Here is a 17,838-nt window from a genome sequence, read left to right as displayed (position 1 = left end):
GCCTGACCCTGGTCATCTCCTGCAGGTGCGGCCCCTAAACACTGATGGCTCCCTCAACCTCCTGGTCCTTGAGACGATCCGCCTCATTTATTTCAAAAACAAGATGGCAGGTATGAAAGTTAAGTGAAAGGCCACACAAAGTAATGTATGAGATGAAGCATATGAACAAATCATTTTCAGGACCAGTGGGAGGAAGAAAACATTTTGTTTTATATATTAATGACCAGAGCCCATCAGAACAGATTGGCATGAAGTTGTATTCTAATCTTAGTTCTGGGAAACATTTCTGAGATAATATTATTCTTAGTATAGTGAAATGGCAATGCTAACATTCTTCCAAAGGTGAAGCCACTTGTCAAGGGCAATCAAATTGTCAGCTAGCTAGATACCTATGGAAGACCAGATATTATTATATTTAGCTTCTATACCTGCTGTAGTTTCATAAAATATATTTGATCAGAAACCACTTGAAATAGTTAATTTAGATGTTTTTATACCAGCTGTGTCAAGTATAACCAAGCACAAAATTACCTTTGACAGCCATTTTCTCTAAAGTACATATTTCCTGTATGAAAAACATTTTTCCCCTACTTAACTTATTGAAATAGCTACCAAATTTGATGCTTCTTAACCAAAATAGCTGGTAATTTACAGAAGCTTGTTTGGGGGATTGGATGACTGAACTCTCAATCAGTAGCAAGGAACAAACAAGACATTGGTAATTTTACGCTTTATTCATTGAACAAACAATCAGGAGCCTAAGTAGCGGGTGGAAGAACCATACGCAGCCACAACAGCCTGGCACCTCCTCCTCATGCTGGTCACCAGCCTGGTCACACGTTGCTGTGGCATGGCATTCCATTCCTCAACCAGGATTCAACCCAGGTCTGCCAACGTGGTTGAATGGAATGGCCTGCCAACAGCCCAGACCTCAACCCAATTGAACACTTGTGGGATCAGCTCGGGCGTGCTGTACGTGCTGGAGTGACCAACGCAACCACGTTGGCTGACCTGTGACAAATCCTGGTTGAGGAATGGAATGCCATCCCACAGCAACACGTGACCAGGCTGGTGACCAGCATGAGGAGGAAGTGCCAGGCTGTTGTGGCTGCATATGGTTCTTCCACCCACTACTGAGGCTCCTGACTGTTTGTTCAATGAATAAAGCGTAAAATTACCAATATCTTGTTTGTTCCTTGCTACTGATTGAGAGTTCAGTCATCCAATCCCCCAAACAACTCAAAACAATAGAGTCAATACCAACAGGAGAATACACTGTTTGACAGTGGCAGGGAAATTTGGCACATTTCACTTGGGACCCCACCCACATAATCAGCTGTGCTGCTCATCCCACAAATGCATAATCCTTACAAATATATATATATATATATTGTTATTTCTATTGTATGCGGTACAATAACAAAAAACTTGAGTTATTAAACAGATTTTTTTTTTAATTCAGACTTAATCCACTGAGAAATATGCAAACAATCAATTTATAATTGAATAAATACTCAATGAAATACATAAATATCTATTAATCATTGTATGTCCCTTTTATTTCATAGTGTTGTTTTTTTACCAAAGGACACTTTGCACATTGGCTCTTTTATTAATTTTCTTGCATATTTTTTTTCTGTGTATTTATTTCTAGGAATATTTATTTCCACATTTATTTCAATGCATATTTTTTTTAAACGGCCTCTCAGTCAAGATGGATGGGCAGGGTCAGCTATGAAGAATTTGACAGGGATGTCTGTATTGTCAAGGGTACTTATCCTCCCAGCAGTGTCCCTTATGTCAACTAGTGCTGCAAAGAATTACATATTTTTATTAATATGTAAGTAAATTTTTCAGTTTATAGCTGAATGGATCTGCTTCAGGTACTACAGTGCGCGCACCAGTGTGCACTACCCTATCTAACAGGGAGCACAATAAATTTCCCTTTCTAAACAGGACGAATACCAGTAAGCCCCCCATTACCAAGAAGCAGATCCAAACAGCAGATGGTGCCAGGGTGGTGGAGGGTGAGCGGAGTTATGTGCAGTAGCAGCGAAGCATGCAAAGGCAGCACTGGAGGCTGACTGTTAAAAATTAAAAAGGTGCTCCATTGGTGATGTGTATATTTGGCTGGATGGGTATGAGAAAATGTGTTGTGTGTATGTGATTGGTTGATTATGGAAACACAGGAGAATGTGATTGCTTAGGCTGACCATGGCCAGCTGCAGCAAAAGTTTCTTGGCAGAACTTGCTTTGCGCATTAAATGCGCGTGGCTCATATCCCTTAACTCAACGAAGTCCGCTATGTTTCCTGGTACATAATGATGCTCAACTCACGGTAAAGGCAGTCAATTGTCAAGGATTATCCAGTCCAGTGTTAGGGCCTGCTCCTATCATGTTGACAGATGGACTGGGCCATTCTGAAATAAAGACACTTTGAAATAAGTACAAATAGAAATAAGTACACAAGGAAACAAATATGTGTTGAAATAAATTTGCAAGTAAATTAATAAAAGAGCCAATTGTTAAGAGCCAAGTGTCCTTCAGAAATAGAGATGTCATGACATTAAGAATTAATTAATAAATAATTAGCATCTACTTAATTGCTTATTTATTTATTTCATTATTTTCATAACATAACATAATAACAAGAACAATGCTCGCCATTTTCCAGGCTAAATTAGTGCTCTGATTACCTACAGACTAGATAGTATCTAACAGTATATCAAGCCTAGTCTTGAATGTGCCTAGAGTTTCAGCCGCTACTACGTGACCTAGCAGGCTATTCCACATATTGACTACTCTGTGTATGTAATACTTCCTAATGTCAGTACGGAATTTACCTTTTGCTAATTTCCATTTACATCCCCTCATTCTACTAACAGAAAGCAACCTGAAGAATCTCTTGTAGTTCACTTTGTTGATCCCCTTTATAAAATCACCCCTGAATCTCCTTTTACTAAGCCTGAAGAGATTAAGCATTTTAAGTTTTTCCTCATAGCTTTTTATCTTTCATACCAGGAATCAATAGAGGAAAACTAAATGCAGAATGTTCGCTAAGTGGTTCAGTTACTTCTATGCTACAAATTCTGTTTGGCTCATTACATAGCACGTGATCCAGAATTGATTACTCACTGATTGACATACTGTACCAAAAAAATGGTAATTTATGAAAATGCTTCCTGATTTTTCCTTGCCCTGTCATCAATTCCCGATTAATAACAGGGTAATTGATGTCACTCATAATAATAGTTTCACATTTCTTTTTGTTTTATGTTTCCAAAGAGCATTGAGTTCACACTACTGTCTGAAGCTGGCGCCCAGTAACACATGCCTACCGTAAGGCCCTTTTCCCCTATGAGCTTTATCCAAATATCCTCACTAGGCTCCCCTCTTACTGGATCTATTTTTCCCAATGAGTTTGTACCCCTCTATATTATATTCATCCCCATCCTTCTCCCTAAGGTATGTTTCTGTAATCCCAGCTGTGTCATAGCCCCCACTATTCATAGTAGTTTATTTTTCATACTTGTAGCATTTAAACAGACATTTCAGATTATTACTTTACTCTACACATCCTCTCCCATTCCTTCACCCCCCACCGTCCTACGTCACCCTTACTACAACTTTGCTGTGTGAACAGACTATGCTGTCTACCTCCCTAATAATTGAGTCCCCCACTATCACCAACTTCCGTTGCCGGGAGGATATGGCTATCTGGGTACCCAGTGGCTCATCAGTCCTCCCACTCTCAGGGTCAAGACCCAGATCAAATCTCTGCAAGGTCTGGAATTGTTTGGACACCACAACCTCTGGAGATGTTGCTCCTGTGTGGTGTGCACACCCTTTTCTATATACATTTATAAACAAATAAATAAATAAGGAACTTTTACTGTAACTATCTAACGTTAATTGTTGAATAAATAACACAAAAAAAGTACACGGTGTGGAATCACTCTGGTTATCATCAACTAACTTAGCTAGATTTTACTAAATAGCATTGACTGATGGAACCCCTGTACTAGGAAGTATTTTATTTATATCTCAAAACAGAATACCACCAAGATTTATCTGGAATCAGATTATAATAAACTGCAGCTAAGATTAGTATGTAACAATAAGGGAAAACTATCTAACTACAATAATATTTTGCTCAAATGAGGTTGAAAAACCACGAAAACAACTCAGGGCAGCAAGAAGGTGGCTGAATTATTTAACTGGCTGGTTTCCTAGCTGAGTACTTAAGGGAGGAAAAAAAAGTGGAAAATCCCGTCTCCCCATCCCCTAACGGCAGCAAAGATTTTCACCTTAGAAGCAAAACTGTCTTACCACACTCATAATATTAGTTAAACAAAAAAACAAAAAAACACAAACTAATATCAGATATACACTTGAACAGGCAATATAATCCTATAACAGACTTTTCCAAACACCACCAGACTCCTTTCCCTCACTCTTTCTGGCACAGACAGGAAGTGTGTGTCAGACACAAGCAATCGAGCAGTTGTGCAAGAAAGGAGCAATGAGCAAGAGAGCAGCCAATGCAATTAAGATGAACATGAGATGTTGAACATGTCATTTCAAAACCATGGAGTTGGACCAACCCCCCCCCCCCCCCATTTGCTGCTGTAATAGCCTCCATTCTTCTTGGACGGCTTTCCAGTAGATTTTAGAACGTGACTGCGGGGATTCGCTTCCATTCAGCCTCAAGTGTATTCATGAGTTTTGGCACTGATGTTGGGAGTAAGGCCTGGCTCGCAGTCTGCGCTTCCAATTCATAACAAAGTGTTTGATGGGGTAGAGGTCAGGGCGCTGTGTAGACCAGTCAATTTCTTCCCCACCAAGCCCAGCAAACCATTTCTTTATTGACCTTGCTATGTGCATGGGGGCATTGTCATGCTGGAACAGGAAAGGGCCTTCCCAAAACTGTTGCCACAAGATTTCCCTTCACTGGCACTAAGGGGCCTGCCCAAGCCATGAAAAACAGCCCCAGGCCATTATTCCTCCTCCAAACTTTACAGTTGGAACTATTCGGGCCAGTACCATTGGCACTATGCATACCGCCAAACCCAGATTCATCCGTCAGACTGCCAGATAGTGAAGCATGATTCATCACTCCAGAGAACGCATTGTCCAATGGCAATGTACTTTACACCACTCCAGCCGATGCTTGGCATTGTGCATGTTGATCTTAGGCTTAGGTACGGCTGCTCGGCCATGGAAACCCATTTCATGAAGCTCTTGACAAACAGTTCTTGTGCTGACGTTGTTTCCAGAGGTAGTTTGGAACTCTGTAGTGAGTGTTGCAACAGAGGAAAGATGACGCACTACAGACTTCTGCACTCGGGGGTCCCATTCTGTGAGTTTGCGTGGCCTACCACGTTGTGGCTGAGCTGTTGTTGCTCCTATATGTTTCCACTTCACAATAACAGCACTTATAGTTGACTGGGGCAGCTCTAGCATGGCAGAAATTTTGACTTTTTGGAAAGGTGGCATCCTATGTCAGTGCCCCCACTATTCATAGTAGTTTATTTTTCATACTTGTAGCATTTAAACAGACATTTCAGATTATTACTTTACTCTACACATCCTCTCCCATTCCTTCACCCCCCACCGTCCTACGTCACCCTTACTACAACTTTGCTGTGTGAACAGACTATGCTGTCTACCTCCCTAATAATTGAGTCCCCCACTATCACCAACTTCCGTTGCCGGGAGGATATGGCTATCTGGGTACCCAGTGGCTCATCAGTCCTCCCACTCTCAGGGTCAAGACCCAGATCAAATCTCTGCAAGGTCTGGAATTGTTTGGACACCACAACCTCTGGAGATGTTGCTCCTGTGTGGTGTGCACACCCTTTTCTATATACATTTATAAACAAATAAATAAATAAGGAACTTTTACTGTAACTATCTAACGTTAATTGTTGAATAAATAACACAAAAAAAGTACACGGTGTGGAATCACTCTGGTTATCATCAACTAACTTTGCTAGATTTTACTAAATAGCATTGACTGATGGAACCCCTGTACTAGGAAGTATTTTATTTATATCTCAAAACAGAATACCACCAAGATTTATCTGGAATCAGATTATAATAAACTGCAGCTAAGATTAGTATGTAACAATAAGGGAAAACTACAGTTTGGCCTCAACTGTATGAATAGCTGGTAACATTTGTATTTTTATTATATAAAAAGTAAAAACAACACATAACCTATTAGAATCGCGGTATTCACATTGGATTTGTCTTGAAATGGGTCTATTGCATGGAATTTTAAATCTTAAATCCTCATCTCCAGTTTGATCTCTTAAACCATCATCTCCATCAGTTTAATAAATTATGGCTTGAAGTGGATCTTCTACTGATAACGTTTTTTGGAGGCATGTTTTTGAAGTATTATACATTGAATGCCATGTCTTCTTGGTGCTCTGTGTGTGTTTTAAGCAGGTACTACTGGTGAATAAACAGCCTAAATTTACCTAAATGTAGGCTAGGTTATCACATGCAACCCTTGTTTTACTGTCAGTCAATTCAATATTTTTGAGAATCACATGTCTCCCCAGCATAACAGAAAAGACAATGATCCTACATTCAGAAAAAGGAGTTATTTGACTGAGATTAAAGGTAGTGCTTTATGACGCCAAATGACGTCATCCATGTTCAAAGAGTTAATGTTGATTGTGATCATGATGATGCTTTTGATAATACAGAGGGAGATGAGCTTGTCGTTCCTGAAACGTCAGATAACAGCCGAAAGCAGATGGTACGCAACATCAGCAACAAGAGACGCTTCTCTTTCCGTGTGCCTGAGGAGGAGCGGATCCAGCAGAGGAGGTCTGTTCCCATGCCCTCCAGTCATTTAAATGCACTGCATCAGTAACACTTCCGACACACTAAAACATAGTCTATCACAAAGAAATGCCCTGTTAATGGAATATACTGAAGCATGGTCTATTATACATAGACAGACTTGTCTCACTTAGACTGTCTGAAATGCATAGGCTCACTGTTTCTGATTGCCTTCTGGTTGGTCCTTTCCCTGTTCCTGCAGAGAAATGCTGAGGGATCCAGAGATGAGGAACAAGCTCATTTCAAACCCAACCAACTTTAACCATGTGGTCCACATGGGGCCTGGCGATGGCATTCAAATTCTCAAAGACCTGCCAATGGTGAGGGTGTCTTCATGCCAAATACCCAAGCCATGATGGCACTGCCCCACACAGGGTAGTATTTGCTACACACGGACCTCACATTGCTCAGCCACCCTCAGCATTAACCACTCATCTCATTTGCATTGATTTTCAGCTCTCACGGCACAGACCTTGCCTGTTGTCAAAGCTGTAATTGCACAGTGCCTGAGGACGTTTTTTCTAACGTACAGTATGTGTGCATATTGCGTATGCTGGTGTTTGTGAATGTGCCATATTGATTATCTGTTGGTTTGTACCCTAGCTTGGTGTTTGTTTTCTACACTTGCTCAGTCTGTGACAGATGTCATTACATATTGTGCGCATTGTGTGTACATATTGTGTATATTGTGCTCATTAGAGATTATACAAAACTTAGTATTCCACACTTGGAGAAACATGGATATTTACTGAATGATTTGAAGTGACAACCTAACCAGTCAACTTGAGATAGTGAGTTCTGCAAATGTACTGTATATTGTCAGTCGGCTAGCTGGGTTATCTAAGGTGAGCTGACTGATCAGTCAAGAGCCTCCTTTAGAGCTCTTTGTCCACAGCTTTGTGTGGTTCCCAAATGTGTTTCAAATGAATACATTTAGAATCAGGTTATGTTAGTGGATGTTCATGATGTCCTGTTAAATAAATAATTATTTCATCAAATGTGAACAAGTATTAATCAATTTGTTTTTTTTAAGTAGAGTGGAGAGGCGTGTCTTACTTTCTTCTTTTTTTTTTTGTTGTCGTTGCTTTATTTCAGCAGAACGGGTGACATAGAGAAGAGATTACAGTTCAGGAAGTGTCATGTAACATTGAAGCCCTGTGTACACTGTGGGATTTGGATATGGCTTGAGAATCAGCTTCCCTACAGACTGCACCACACATCTTGACAGTCATTGGTTGTCTTAGTGTTAGGTTATTGTATGATTGCTATGACAGTATAAAGGCACTGATAATGACTTATATTAAAAACAGGATTTTAAATAGGCTGTAATGTAAAAGTAAAAATGGTAGAAATCAGTCCAGTGTGGTTATCTCTGGTTTGGTAAATTGAGTAGATTTTCCCTAAGAAAAGTAGCAACCAAACAGAAGTCTGGTCATTCAGTTGAGCTTACCCAGTATTTTAAATGTATTTAATGGAGAGATATTCCAATATTTTCACCTGCATTGGAAATCAAGGCTTTTCTGCTCAAACGATCCCACAGATATCAGTGGTGATTTTTTTTTCTTCTTGGACGCATTTCTTGTAGCCTCTGAATTTTGGTTGTTAACTACCCTCCTTGTTTTTGTCTCCCTCTGCTGTGATTTGGCATTTGCATCTAACGCTCAGAACATCCGTCCCCAGGAGAGCCGAACTGTGTTCAGTGGGTCTGTGAGCATCCCCTCCATCACCAAGTCTCGTGGTGAACCCGGCCGCTCCATGAGTGCCAGCAGTGGTCTTGGCATACGTGAGTAACCACCAGAAACCAGCGTTCCCAAGGCAACACCGATAAATATACTCAGCTCCCTATTCTTAACATTCAACATTCTGTCTCCTTGCCATTGAAACAAAACCATTCCCATTTGAAACAACTTCCTGTTCAGTATTTTGAACGAAGAGAGAATGTAAGCAAGAAAGGAACAGATGATTTGGTTAGTCTATAGCATGTTGTCTATAGCAGTGGTGCAACTGTGGGTCTGTGGGTGAGATATCTATTGGGTCGTGAAGTCATTACACTAAACACCGCATTCCCGGGACGTTCTTGCCAATGGTCATTTATTTTTGAGAGCGTGACCCACATAATTCCTACCCGGCGCCAATCAACCTAACTGATTATAATAATTGTCCTTGATTCTCTTTCTTGGCCAGCAAGTAGGCCATTCAAACTTAGCTCACGGATGATATTTATTTGGTCATGGTATTGTGTAGGCTACAGCAGCAATGCAGCTTGGCCTGTATGATTAAAGTGTTTATATTCATTAATGCTGTTCTGTGTTTGTACAAATAAATGATTCATATAAAAAATTTAACTAGTTAAAATGCATTTTTTATTGTATTTGACAGTGTATTTCATATGATCATATAAATGCCTGCTTTTACAAGACGATGCAGGACAACTATGTTAAATACAGAGTTTCTAAGTGCCACCATTGTAGCATAGGTCATACATTTAACAAGCACCCCCTCCCTGCAGTCTCAATCTACAACTATACCCCCTTCAAATGTGACACACTGGAAAATAGCATCTATCTGGGAGTTCATAAAACTATTCTTTCCTCAACAAAATTTTGTATTCCATCATAGCCACAAGATAAAGCCAACAATCGCCCCGAAGGTAGCCAGTACAGTGGTGAAAACGCTGCTCTCTGAATAGTAAAATAATTCTTGAGTAATTGTACCAGGTCTTTCTACTATTAATATCTGCAACTAAATATGGAATAAATATACAACCTTAACATTGGTTTTATGAGTAACGATGTCCCTTTCGCGACTGAGTGGTCATATTTTGCCTTGGGAAATCTGTTCGTGAAATATACATTCATTTGTGACTCATGGGTACCTTCTGAGATAGCTGTGCATAAAACCACACATGCTGTTTAAGGCGTTGTCGCCTTTTTTGTGCATTCAAGTTTTGATTGACATTTATTTTACCCAGTGGGTGACAGTATAAGCTTTCCAACTGTGTACAACATGTCTCATTTTACTTTACGCATTCAGCCTCTGCAATAGGAGTTAAAGACAAGTACCTGGCAAGACGTAATAATTGTGCTCCATCATTTTTTGGAAAATATTACCCTTGAGATCTTCTGAGCGTGGCTAAGGCATATGTTGTTGATAGACCTAGCTGATATTGACTTCTGGAGTAAGTCAAAAGAAGAGAGCAACAGTATTGATTTTATTGATGAGGAGAATGTCTATGAACACAAATAAGATTTCATCCTCGATATGTAAGTATTACTGCTCACAATATTTTTATTATATACATTATATTTGAGAATTGAGTGTCTTTAAATAGTTTAGCACTATTTTCTAATGAGGATATTTCACACTGTAGCATGAGCAGTTTTGTTGGTAGCTCAGTCGTGTTTATGTTTCATGCACCGATTTTACATGGAGCTTGAACATCGGAAAAACTTTTCTGCTGGCAAAGTATTCTTTTTAATGTCATCCCACCCCCATGCAACAAAACATTACATGCTATAGTGTACAGAAAAAGATACGAGAGTGAATGATTACACATTTAGGTATGTGTATCACAGTGTTTCACAATGTTTTTGTATTACATTACATTTATTTTGCTGACACTTTTATCCAAAGCGACGTACAATAAGTGCATACAGAATAGAGCCCAACCGATGCCAGATTTTTGGGTCCGATGCCGATCCCAATTTTTGAGAGTCCTAGCCCACCAATTACCGATGTTTTGACTGATATTTTGTCAAAAAGTGCAACATTTTCAAAGACAAAAAAATGTAAAAGATGATATTAAATTAAATATATATATTAACACCATCTTCAAGTGGTGTGAATTCAAAATAACTCCACACGTTGCTTTTACTCCTTTCTTTTCCAGCCATCAATAAAAAAATTATTTTAAAAAAATCAGTTTTCCAGTTTCAAACATGTATTTTTATGAATATTATTATTATTGTTGTTATTAATTTGTTATTATATTTTCTTATTTTATTCCTACTACATGATCTCAAAGAGTAAGACTTTCCCTAGCGGAGCTAATGACGGAGTGTAGCACAGTGGGTAAGGAACTAGACTTGTAACCGAAAGGTCACAGATTCGATTCCCGGGTAGGACACTGCCGTTGTACCCTTGAGCAAGGTACTTAACCGAAATTGCTTCAGTATATATCCAGCTGTATAAATGGATACAATGTAAAAAATGTTGTGTAAGTCGCTCTGGATAAGAGCGTCTGCTAAATGCCTGTAATGTAATGTAATGTAATGAGTGAATCAAGTGTAACGTTAGATGAAACTAAATTGGATGAAATACGTAACGTGAGGCTTGTCCGTAAGAATTAGGTGGTGAAAAAAACTACAATGCGCTTTCGTGCAGGTTACCCGCGCTAAGTGTTGGTTGATTCACTTCTCAAACAGCAATCCTTCTCTCATGTTATCACGACAAAGCTAGATAACATGGCTTAAAATGATCCATGTTAGAAGTGTTTTATTGGCGTTTTTACTGTCTGGTTAGCTTGCTACGATGACGCGTGACTAGATGACACTCGCTTGCAATAACGCGTTGGCTATTGACAAAGCATCATATAGTAGCTAATATCATTATCTCAGATAATAAAAAAACAAACGTGTGATGCATTCAATCACCATTTTATTTTGGCTGGTTATTTATTTGAGAATACAGCGATGTCCTCTGGAAATGTAGATCCTACGCTGCTTACGTGCTCACTGTCACTTCATAAAGGCTTGTTAGCCAGCTAGCTTGCTAAAGTGAACCAAATAAGTTAGCTAGCTCGCTCGCTTGATAATGAGGATTGATAAACATAGTGGTCGTATAAACGCATTTAATTAAAAACTTCCACTAAATATACATACCTTTATTGTGGCAATCAAATCTGTGCAGGCAAGTCTTGCAGTGGAGAATATTGGATGAGGCACGAGTGACAAACATCTTATTACCAAAATAGCGCGTCAGCTGCTGCAGTTCACACTTGTATTAGAGCTCCCTCTACTGGATAATTCTAGTAAATAGCAATTACAATGTTCGAACAGACAAGTACAGATAAATAATCAATGTTTTTGATATACTTATTTATGTTTATTATACTTATTTAAAAATCGGGACACATCGGCTGCATAACTGCCGATCCCGATGTCGTCAAAAAAGTCAAATAATGGCCAATATATCGGCCAAACCGATATATCGGTCGGGCTCTAATACAGAAGGTCATTGGAACAACTATAAACACAGGTTTCGATAAGGTACAACACTCATTATGTAACAGTTATGTATAGCCATGAACACATTAAGTCCACTTCACACAGTAAGCACAGGCTAGGTCAGAGAGTAATGTTAAGTCAAACTACGAGACAAGAAAGTGAGCTACAACATCAAGATAACGATAGAAGCATAGTATAAGTGCTGGATGAAACTATACGTGTAACATGAAGGTGCTACAGGAATAAAGGATACAAGTGATAATATATTGGGAGTGCCATGCAGAGTTGTGAGAGTTAGTCCAGGTACACTCTGAAGAGATGTGTCTTCAGACGATGGCGAAGGTAGGTAATAACTGAGTGGTTTGTAGAGGAACAGGGAGTTCGTTCCACCACTGGAGAGCAAGGGTGGAGAAGCTCAGTTGTAGATTGAGAACCAGTCACCCGGATAGCAGGGTGTGCATGTCGCCGTGCTACAGCAGAACAGAGTGGTTGAGCTGGCGTGTAGGGTTGAATCATGTTCTGTAGGCAGGTGAGGGCTGTCCTGTTGGCTGCAGTGTAAGCCAGAGTCAGGACTTTGAACCTGATCCTGGCGGCGACCGGTAGCCAATCGAGTGACCTCAGCAGAGGAGTGACGAGAGAGAAATTAGGAAGGTTGAAGTATGGCAGCAGCATTCTGAATCATCTGTAGATGGCACATGCTGGCTGGCTTGCAAGGAGGGAGTTGCAGTAATCAAGACAGGAGGTCACCATAGCCTGGACAGGTAGCTGGGTGTAGTACGTTGTCAAGTATGTTCGAATCCTTCAGATGTTGTACAGGTAGAATCTGCCGGACCGTGATGTTGTCTTCATGTGCTCCTTGAGGTCCAGCTGGTCAACCAGGATCACTCCCAGGCCCTTTTCAGAGTAAGAGGCAGTCACTGTGGTGCCATCGACAGTGATTGAGAGTTCCTGTAGTAGGGAGGTCTTGTAGGGGATGAACAGCAGCTCTGTCTTTTGTAGGTAAAGCTTCAAGTGATGCCTGGTCATCCAAGTTGAGATGTCAGCCAGGCAGGTAGATATTCTCTCATTGATCTTGTACTGCCCTTGCAGCACGTTCTGTTGTGCAAAGCTAGACATCCAGTTAACACTTAAAAGTCCTCCAATAAACACACAAGGCTTGACTTTTCTTGTATTTTACTGAAGTCTTGTTTTCTCTCTTTTGGTTTTTGTTTTTGTTTGTAAAACTGAAACATTACAGACATAAGAACATAAATTAGTACACAAACACTAACATATGCATAGAAGGTAAGTATTGTACACGTAACTAAGTAAATACACAATTCCTGCCAAAGCATAAAGCAAGCACTGTACTGTACTGCAGGAAAAACACAACTCAATTACTACAACAGCTTCAATAAATATGCATTACAATGACCGACAACGAGCTGTATTTCTTTTGTGAAAGGTCATAGTCTAACATCATCATGAAGAAGAAAGGCCTCTAACGTCAGTTAGCTAGCAGCCGCTGGCCATAAACATGGCTACCTCACAATTGCTACAGTATAGCTATAAACTGTATTCTGATTATTTGCTAAACTAGATCTAGCTAGCTAACATTAACGGATTTGACTGCCGCTTTTTGTGTTCCTCAGGGCGGTTAACGATATCTCTCTATCCGATTAATTACCTAGCTCCGTCATCTAGATTGCTAGTTAACAGAGCATATGTTTTACCAAAACAATAGATACGTTTCTAACATGACATTCCTTTAAAAAAATGCAAGTTTGCTAATTATTTACACATATTACTCACAGAAAAATAGTCTCCAAGGCAGAAGCGTATCAGAAATACATTCAGCAGAAAAATAAATCCAGCACTGTCTGTCTTGCCTGTCTGTGCTCAACTGAAGAATGTGCTTGACTGAAGAATTAGGCCTACCTCTGACCAGTACGTGGCAGCACACAATAAGAACCAATGCAAATTAATTAAATGTTTGTAACTTTTTAACTTTAACTTATTAAGTTCACTTATTTAACTAATAACTTATTTTAATTATTAACTTAACTTTAAAGACAGCATAGACCTGTAGGGCAGAGGGAGGTAAAGAGAAGAAGAGTTGTGTATCATCAGTATAACTGTGATAAGAGAAGCCGTGTGAATTAATGACTGAATTATTTTTCAATGTTTAATCTTAAACCATCATATGCTTTATAAAGCATATATTTATATGCTTTACAACAGACGAAAAGCATTTTTTTCATTTTTGGAAAGATCCAAGACATTTAGGCTATAGTTTTACCTATGGAATCTCTCAACATTTCATTACAAACTAAAAAAACTTATTTTTTTTCAATTTTAGCCAACATAATTGCATTTGTGGCACTTACTACAAATCGAAATGAGTATAAATGTCTTGTTCATTTCAGCCATTTTCCTAGTCTTTGTGATGCAGACATCTGGAGTAATAAAGCTTTAAATAGGGCACCTCCTAAATGGGCAAGGATTTACCAGATTTGTCATCTGCCCAAAAGCACACACCAGACTGGTCTGTATAGTAGGCTATTTGCTTTGTAAAAGCTTACATGAGTATTAAGAATCAACTTTCCTCATCGATTTGGACATGTTCCACAGCTCACTACATGGTTCAAGTTAAAAAGTTGAATGTTTGTGCCGTCTTTTTTCATAAATAAAGCCCAGTGCTTCATAATGTGGCTGGTCTCACATTACCATTGGAAATGCATTTCCTTGATTAAAATTAGTATGTGCAGAAAAGACCTTGCACACACAGGGCATTTTTATTTACTGTTACCATTACTCTGCCCCTCTGTTTATTATACTGACTAGTTCGTATGAATGTAACATTGGACTGCTTGTTCTTTGGTTTAAATCTGGGCTTGAAAATTTAATTTTTTTTCAATCAATTCACTTTGCGCAGAATCGGAATTTTAATGTTTCTGTTCTTTTGTTCCGCCCACAATATAACTTTCCTGAACTGGTTAAAACAAAATAAAAAACCCACCTTGCTAAACAATGAAACCAACCTAGTAGCCTGTCTAAAAAACCAATTTGTGACCAGATTTTCAGCTGGCCAGCTCCTCCCACTTTTCAGCGGGGGTTCATTTTTCCCTGTCTTGTTAAAAGAAACAAAACTGAAATCAAACGCAACTCAAATAAAGAAACTCGCTCTCGGTGTGAGCTCCCATTCTCGGCCTCGAACTGTGGAAAGCAGCACACCGTTAAGGACCTGGGCTGATTAGCTAACGCAACCCAGATGATGTGCTCTCTCCACCAGCCGGTGCAGCCGAGACCAATCCGCTTCTCCAGCAGACCGAATGCTACATTTTGATATAGTGAACTGATGGAGGGAAATCCCGTTAGAAGGGATGAAACTATCAAACTGCTCACAGCAGGACAAGCAAATAATTTGATCTAGTCCAGGCTTTTACAAGGTTGCCCCGAGGTTATTAAAATATGGGCTTTAACAATTGAATTGAACATAAACCGATGGTAAATAAAGAGATAATAATTAGCATTGTATGCACTAACAAATCCACTGAGGTAACTTACACAGTAGTCTTGCATTAAATATGAAAATATCATGCAGCTTTATCATGACACAATCAAGCAACAGCATGGCGGCTTGGGGATGTTGCAATAACATACACTGACTCATTTCCAGAAAGAAAACCAAAGGCATAGACAAAGAATCAGCATTCATACATTATGCCAAATACCACCACCATGATATAAATATAATGTGTCTTACCCTTGAAGGTCTTCTTCCACCTACCAAAAGCTGTCACAATAGACTATTGGCAAATTCCAGCTATTCTTGAATTATGACAAGGTCCTAATCATCCATAAATAAATTAAAGGCATTGCTATTCCATTGGTTTGTGTATGCCTACTCATTGGCAAGCTAGCAGAAGTGGAATTGCTGGTAGTAGTTTTGGCATGTAGCAGCAGCAACTGAAATTAAAGCCGCAAGCGGCGTTGGGAGGGGTCCAAGCATTGGCACCATCGCGCCCCCTATGGAGCGATTTTAAAATGGCTTTTTCCTCATGATCATATGCCTTCGCCCAACATATCTACTGAATATCATGATGATTGTATAAAATATTGATGGCCAATTTTGTGCTAAGAGTCGCTGTCGGATGACTTAGTTGCGTCGCCAGGGATGTGTCCTGGCCGCTTCCCGTAAAGGCCTTTACTATGTCGTAACACTTAGATGGGATGTAGTAACACTTAGATGGGATGTCGTAACACATATATGGCCCGGCGTGTATGTACAGCTGCAGCGCTTTCATGCTGTAACTAAAAAAGGCGTCACACTAGTGTTGTCACGATACCAAAATTTTGACTTTCATACCGATACCAGGTTTAGTATCACGATACTCGATACTGAAACAATATTGATTCAATACTCAGTACCTAACAATACTGAAAATACCTTCAAAGATCAGAAACCTAATGTCCAAAAGGGTTGACCTCATTTTCGAATTCACGGTTTATTAACAACCTGATTTATTAACAGCCTTTAAGTTGAAGCCTGTTCAACATATTAATAAACATAGGCCTATAGTGTTACAACACTAAACAATAGAAAAATATATTAAATATATTTCAATAATTAAACAATTGTAAACCAAATAATCTTTAAACAGGTCTTTCACTTTTAAATAGATCTAAAAACAGCATATTTTAATATCAATACAGCATCATCCTATAATAAAATATTTCCAAATTAGAACACCTATTGCTACTGAAGTGAACTGAGTTGAAGCTTGCACTGTATCAACGAGTGAGTGCACAAGCGCAAGTCACCTCACTTGACAACCTTAGTTGCTACTGCCATCTAGCGAAGATTCTGACAAATTACACCTTTCATCCTCTCAATCAGTAATGCGTGAGGCACATTTCCCTGGCTTTTACATTTGACACAAAACTACCGAATGTCAGAGAATTCTAATACCGAACAGTTTCTTTTTTTTAAGTACCGAAAAAGTGCTGAAGTTTCGGTATACCGTGCAACACTACGTCAGACACATATTCCAATCCATTGCTCAGGTTAGCAGAGAATGCACATTTCAGAGCACCTCAGAGACAGATAGAATAATAATACACATTTCAAATAATAGATAGGACATTGAGAAAAAACGAAACAAAAGACGAAATATCAACTCGCGACCTGCGTGCTGCTCGTAGAGTAGCCTATCGTATTATTTACGGTGTAATATACTTATACTGGCATATAAGAAAATTTTTGGTTACACTGACTGATAAAACGCTATTCCAAAAGCAAAATCAGACATGTTCTACTACATCTGTTAGAAAGCTTATAGTCCTACAACTCTACTGCATACTACAATAATCTGTCAGATCAACGCTCAAATTTCGTAACTAAAAAGAGAGATCGTTACGCGAATGAGCAATATTAGGTGTTTAAGTTATTCACGCTACAGGTAATATTTTGTAAGCGTATGCCAATGACAGCCAAGTGGTACAAATGTTCAGTGTATATATATACACAAACGGATGTCCAAGTACAATTAGTATGTACCAGTGCAGTTCAAAAGTGCGACCATCTCTACGCTTAACACAACAATGGAAGATTGTATATTTATTCAATGTTTAGTTGATCCCAGATATGTGACTTGTAGGAATGACATGGTATTATGATTGTTAAAACACGTTTCAATGCTGCACGCTTAGTTTGCTTATTCAGTGAACCACCGTTGTTGTGTCACTATTGACTACATGAGCATATTTCTGGCTAATG

The 17,838-nt window shown here is 39.2% G+C and overlaps 1 protein-coding gene across 8 annotated transcripts in view; it reads left to right on the top strand.

Annotated features, from left to right (window-relative positions):
* Positions 1-17,838, top strand: part of LOC135257857 (serine/threonine-protein kinase MRCK alpha-like) — a 377,275-nt gene that overhangs the window by 336,755 nt on the left and 22,682 nt on the right. For 5 of the 8 annotated variants that reach the window (XM_064341039.1, XM_064341035.1, XM_064341034.1 and 2 more), the window contains 4 exons: positions 26-110; positions 6,717-6,840; positions 7,058-7,175; positions 8,521-8,638. In XM_064341039.1, the coding sequence (XP_064197109.1) occupies positions 26-110; positions 6,717-6,840; positions 7,058-7,175; positions 8,521-8,638 (445 nt within the window). The other 3 variants (XM_064341036.1, XM_064341041.1, XM_064341040.1) reach the window with 3 other exon arrangements.

This window comes from Anguilla rostrata, chromosome 6 (assembly GCF_018555375.3).
Source record: "Anguilla rostrata isolate EN2019 chromosome 6, ASM1855537v3, whole genome shotgun sequence".
NCBI lineage: Eukaryota > Metazoa > Chordata > Actinopteri > Anguilliformes > Anguillidae > Anguilla > Anguilla rostrata.
Note: the sequence above shows the minus strand (reverse complement) of the source record. Positions and strands in the feature narration are given on the sequence as shown.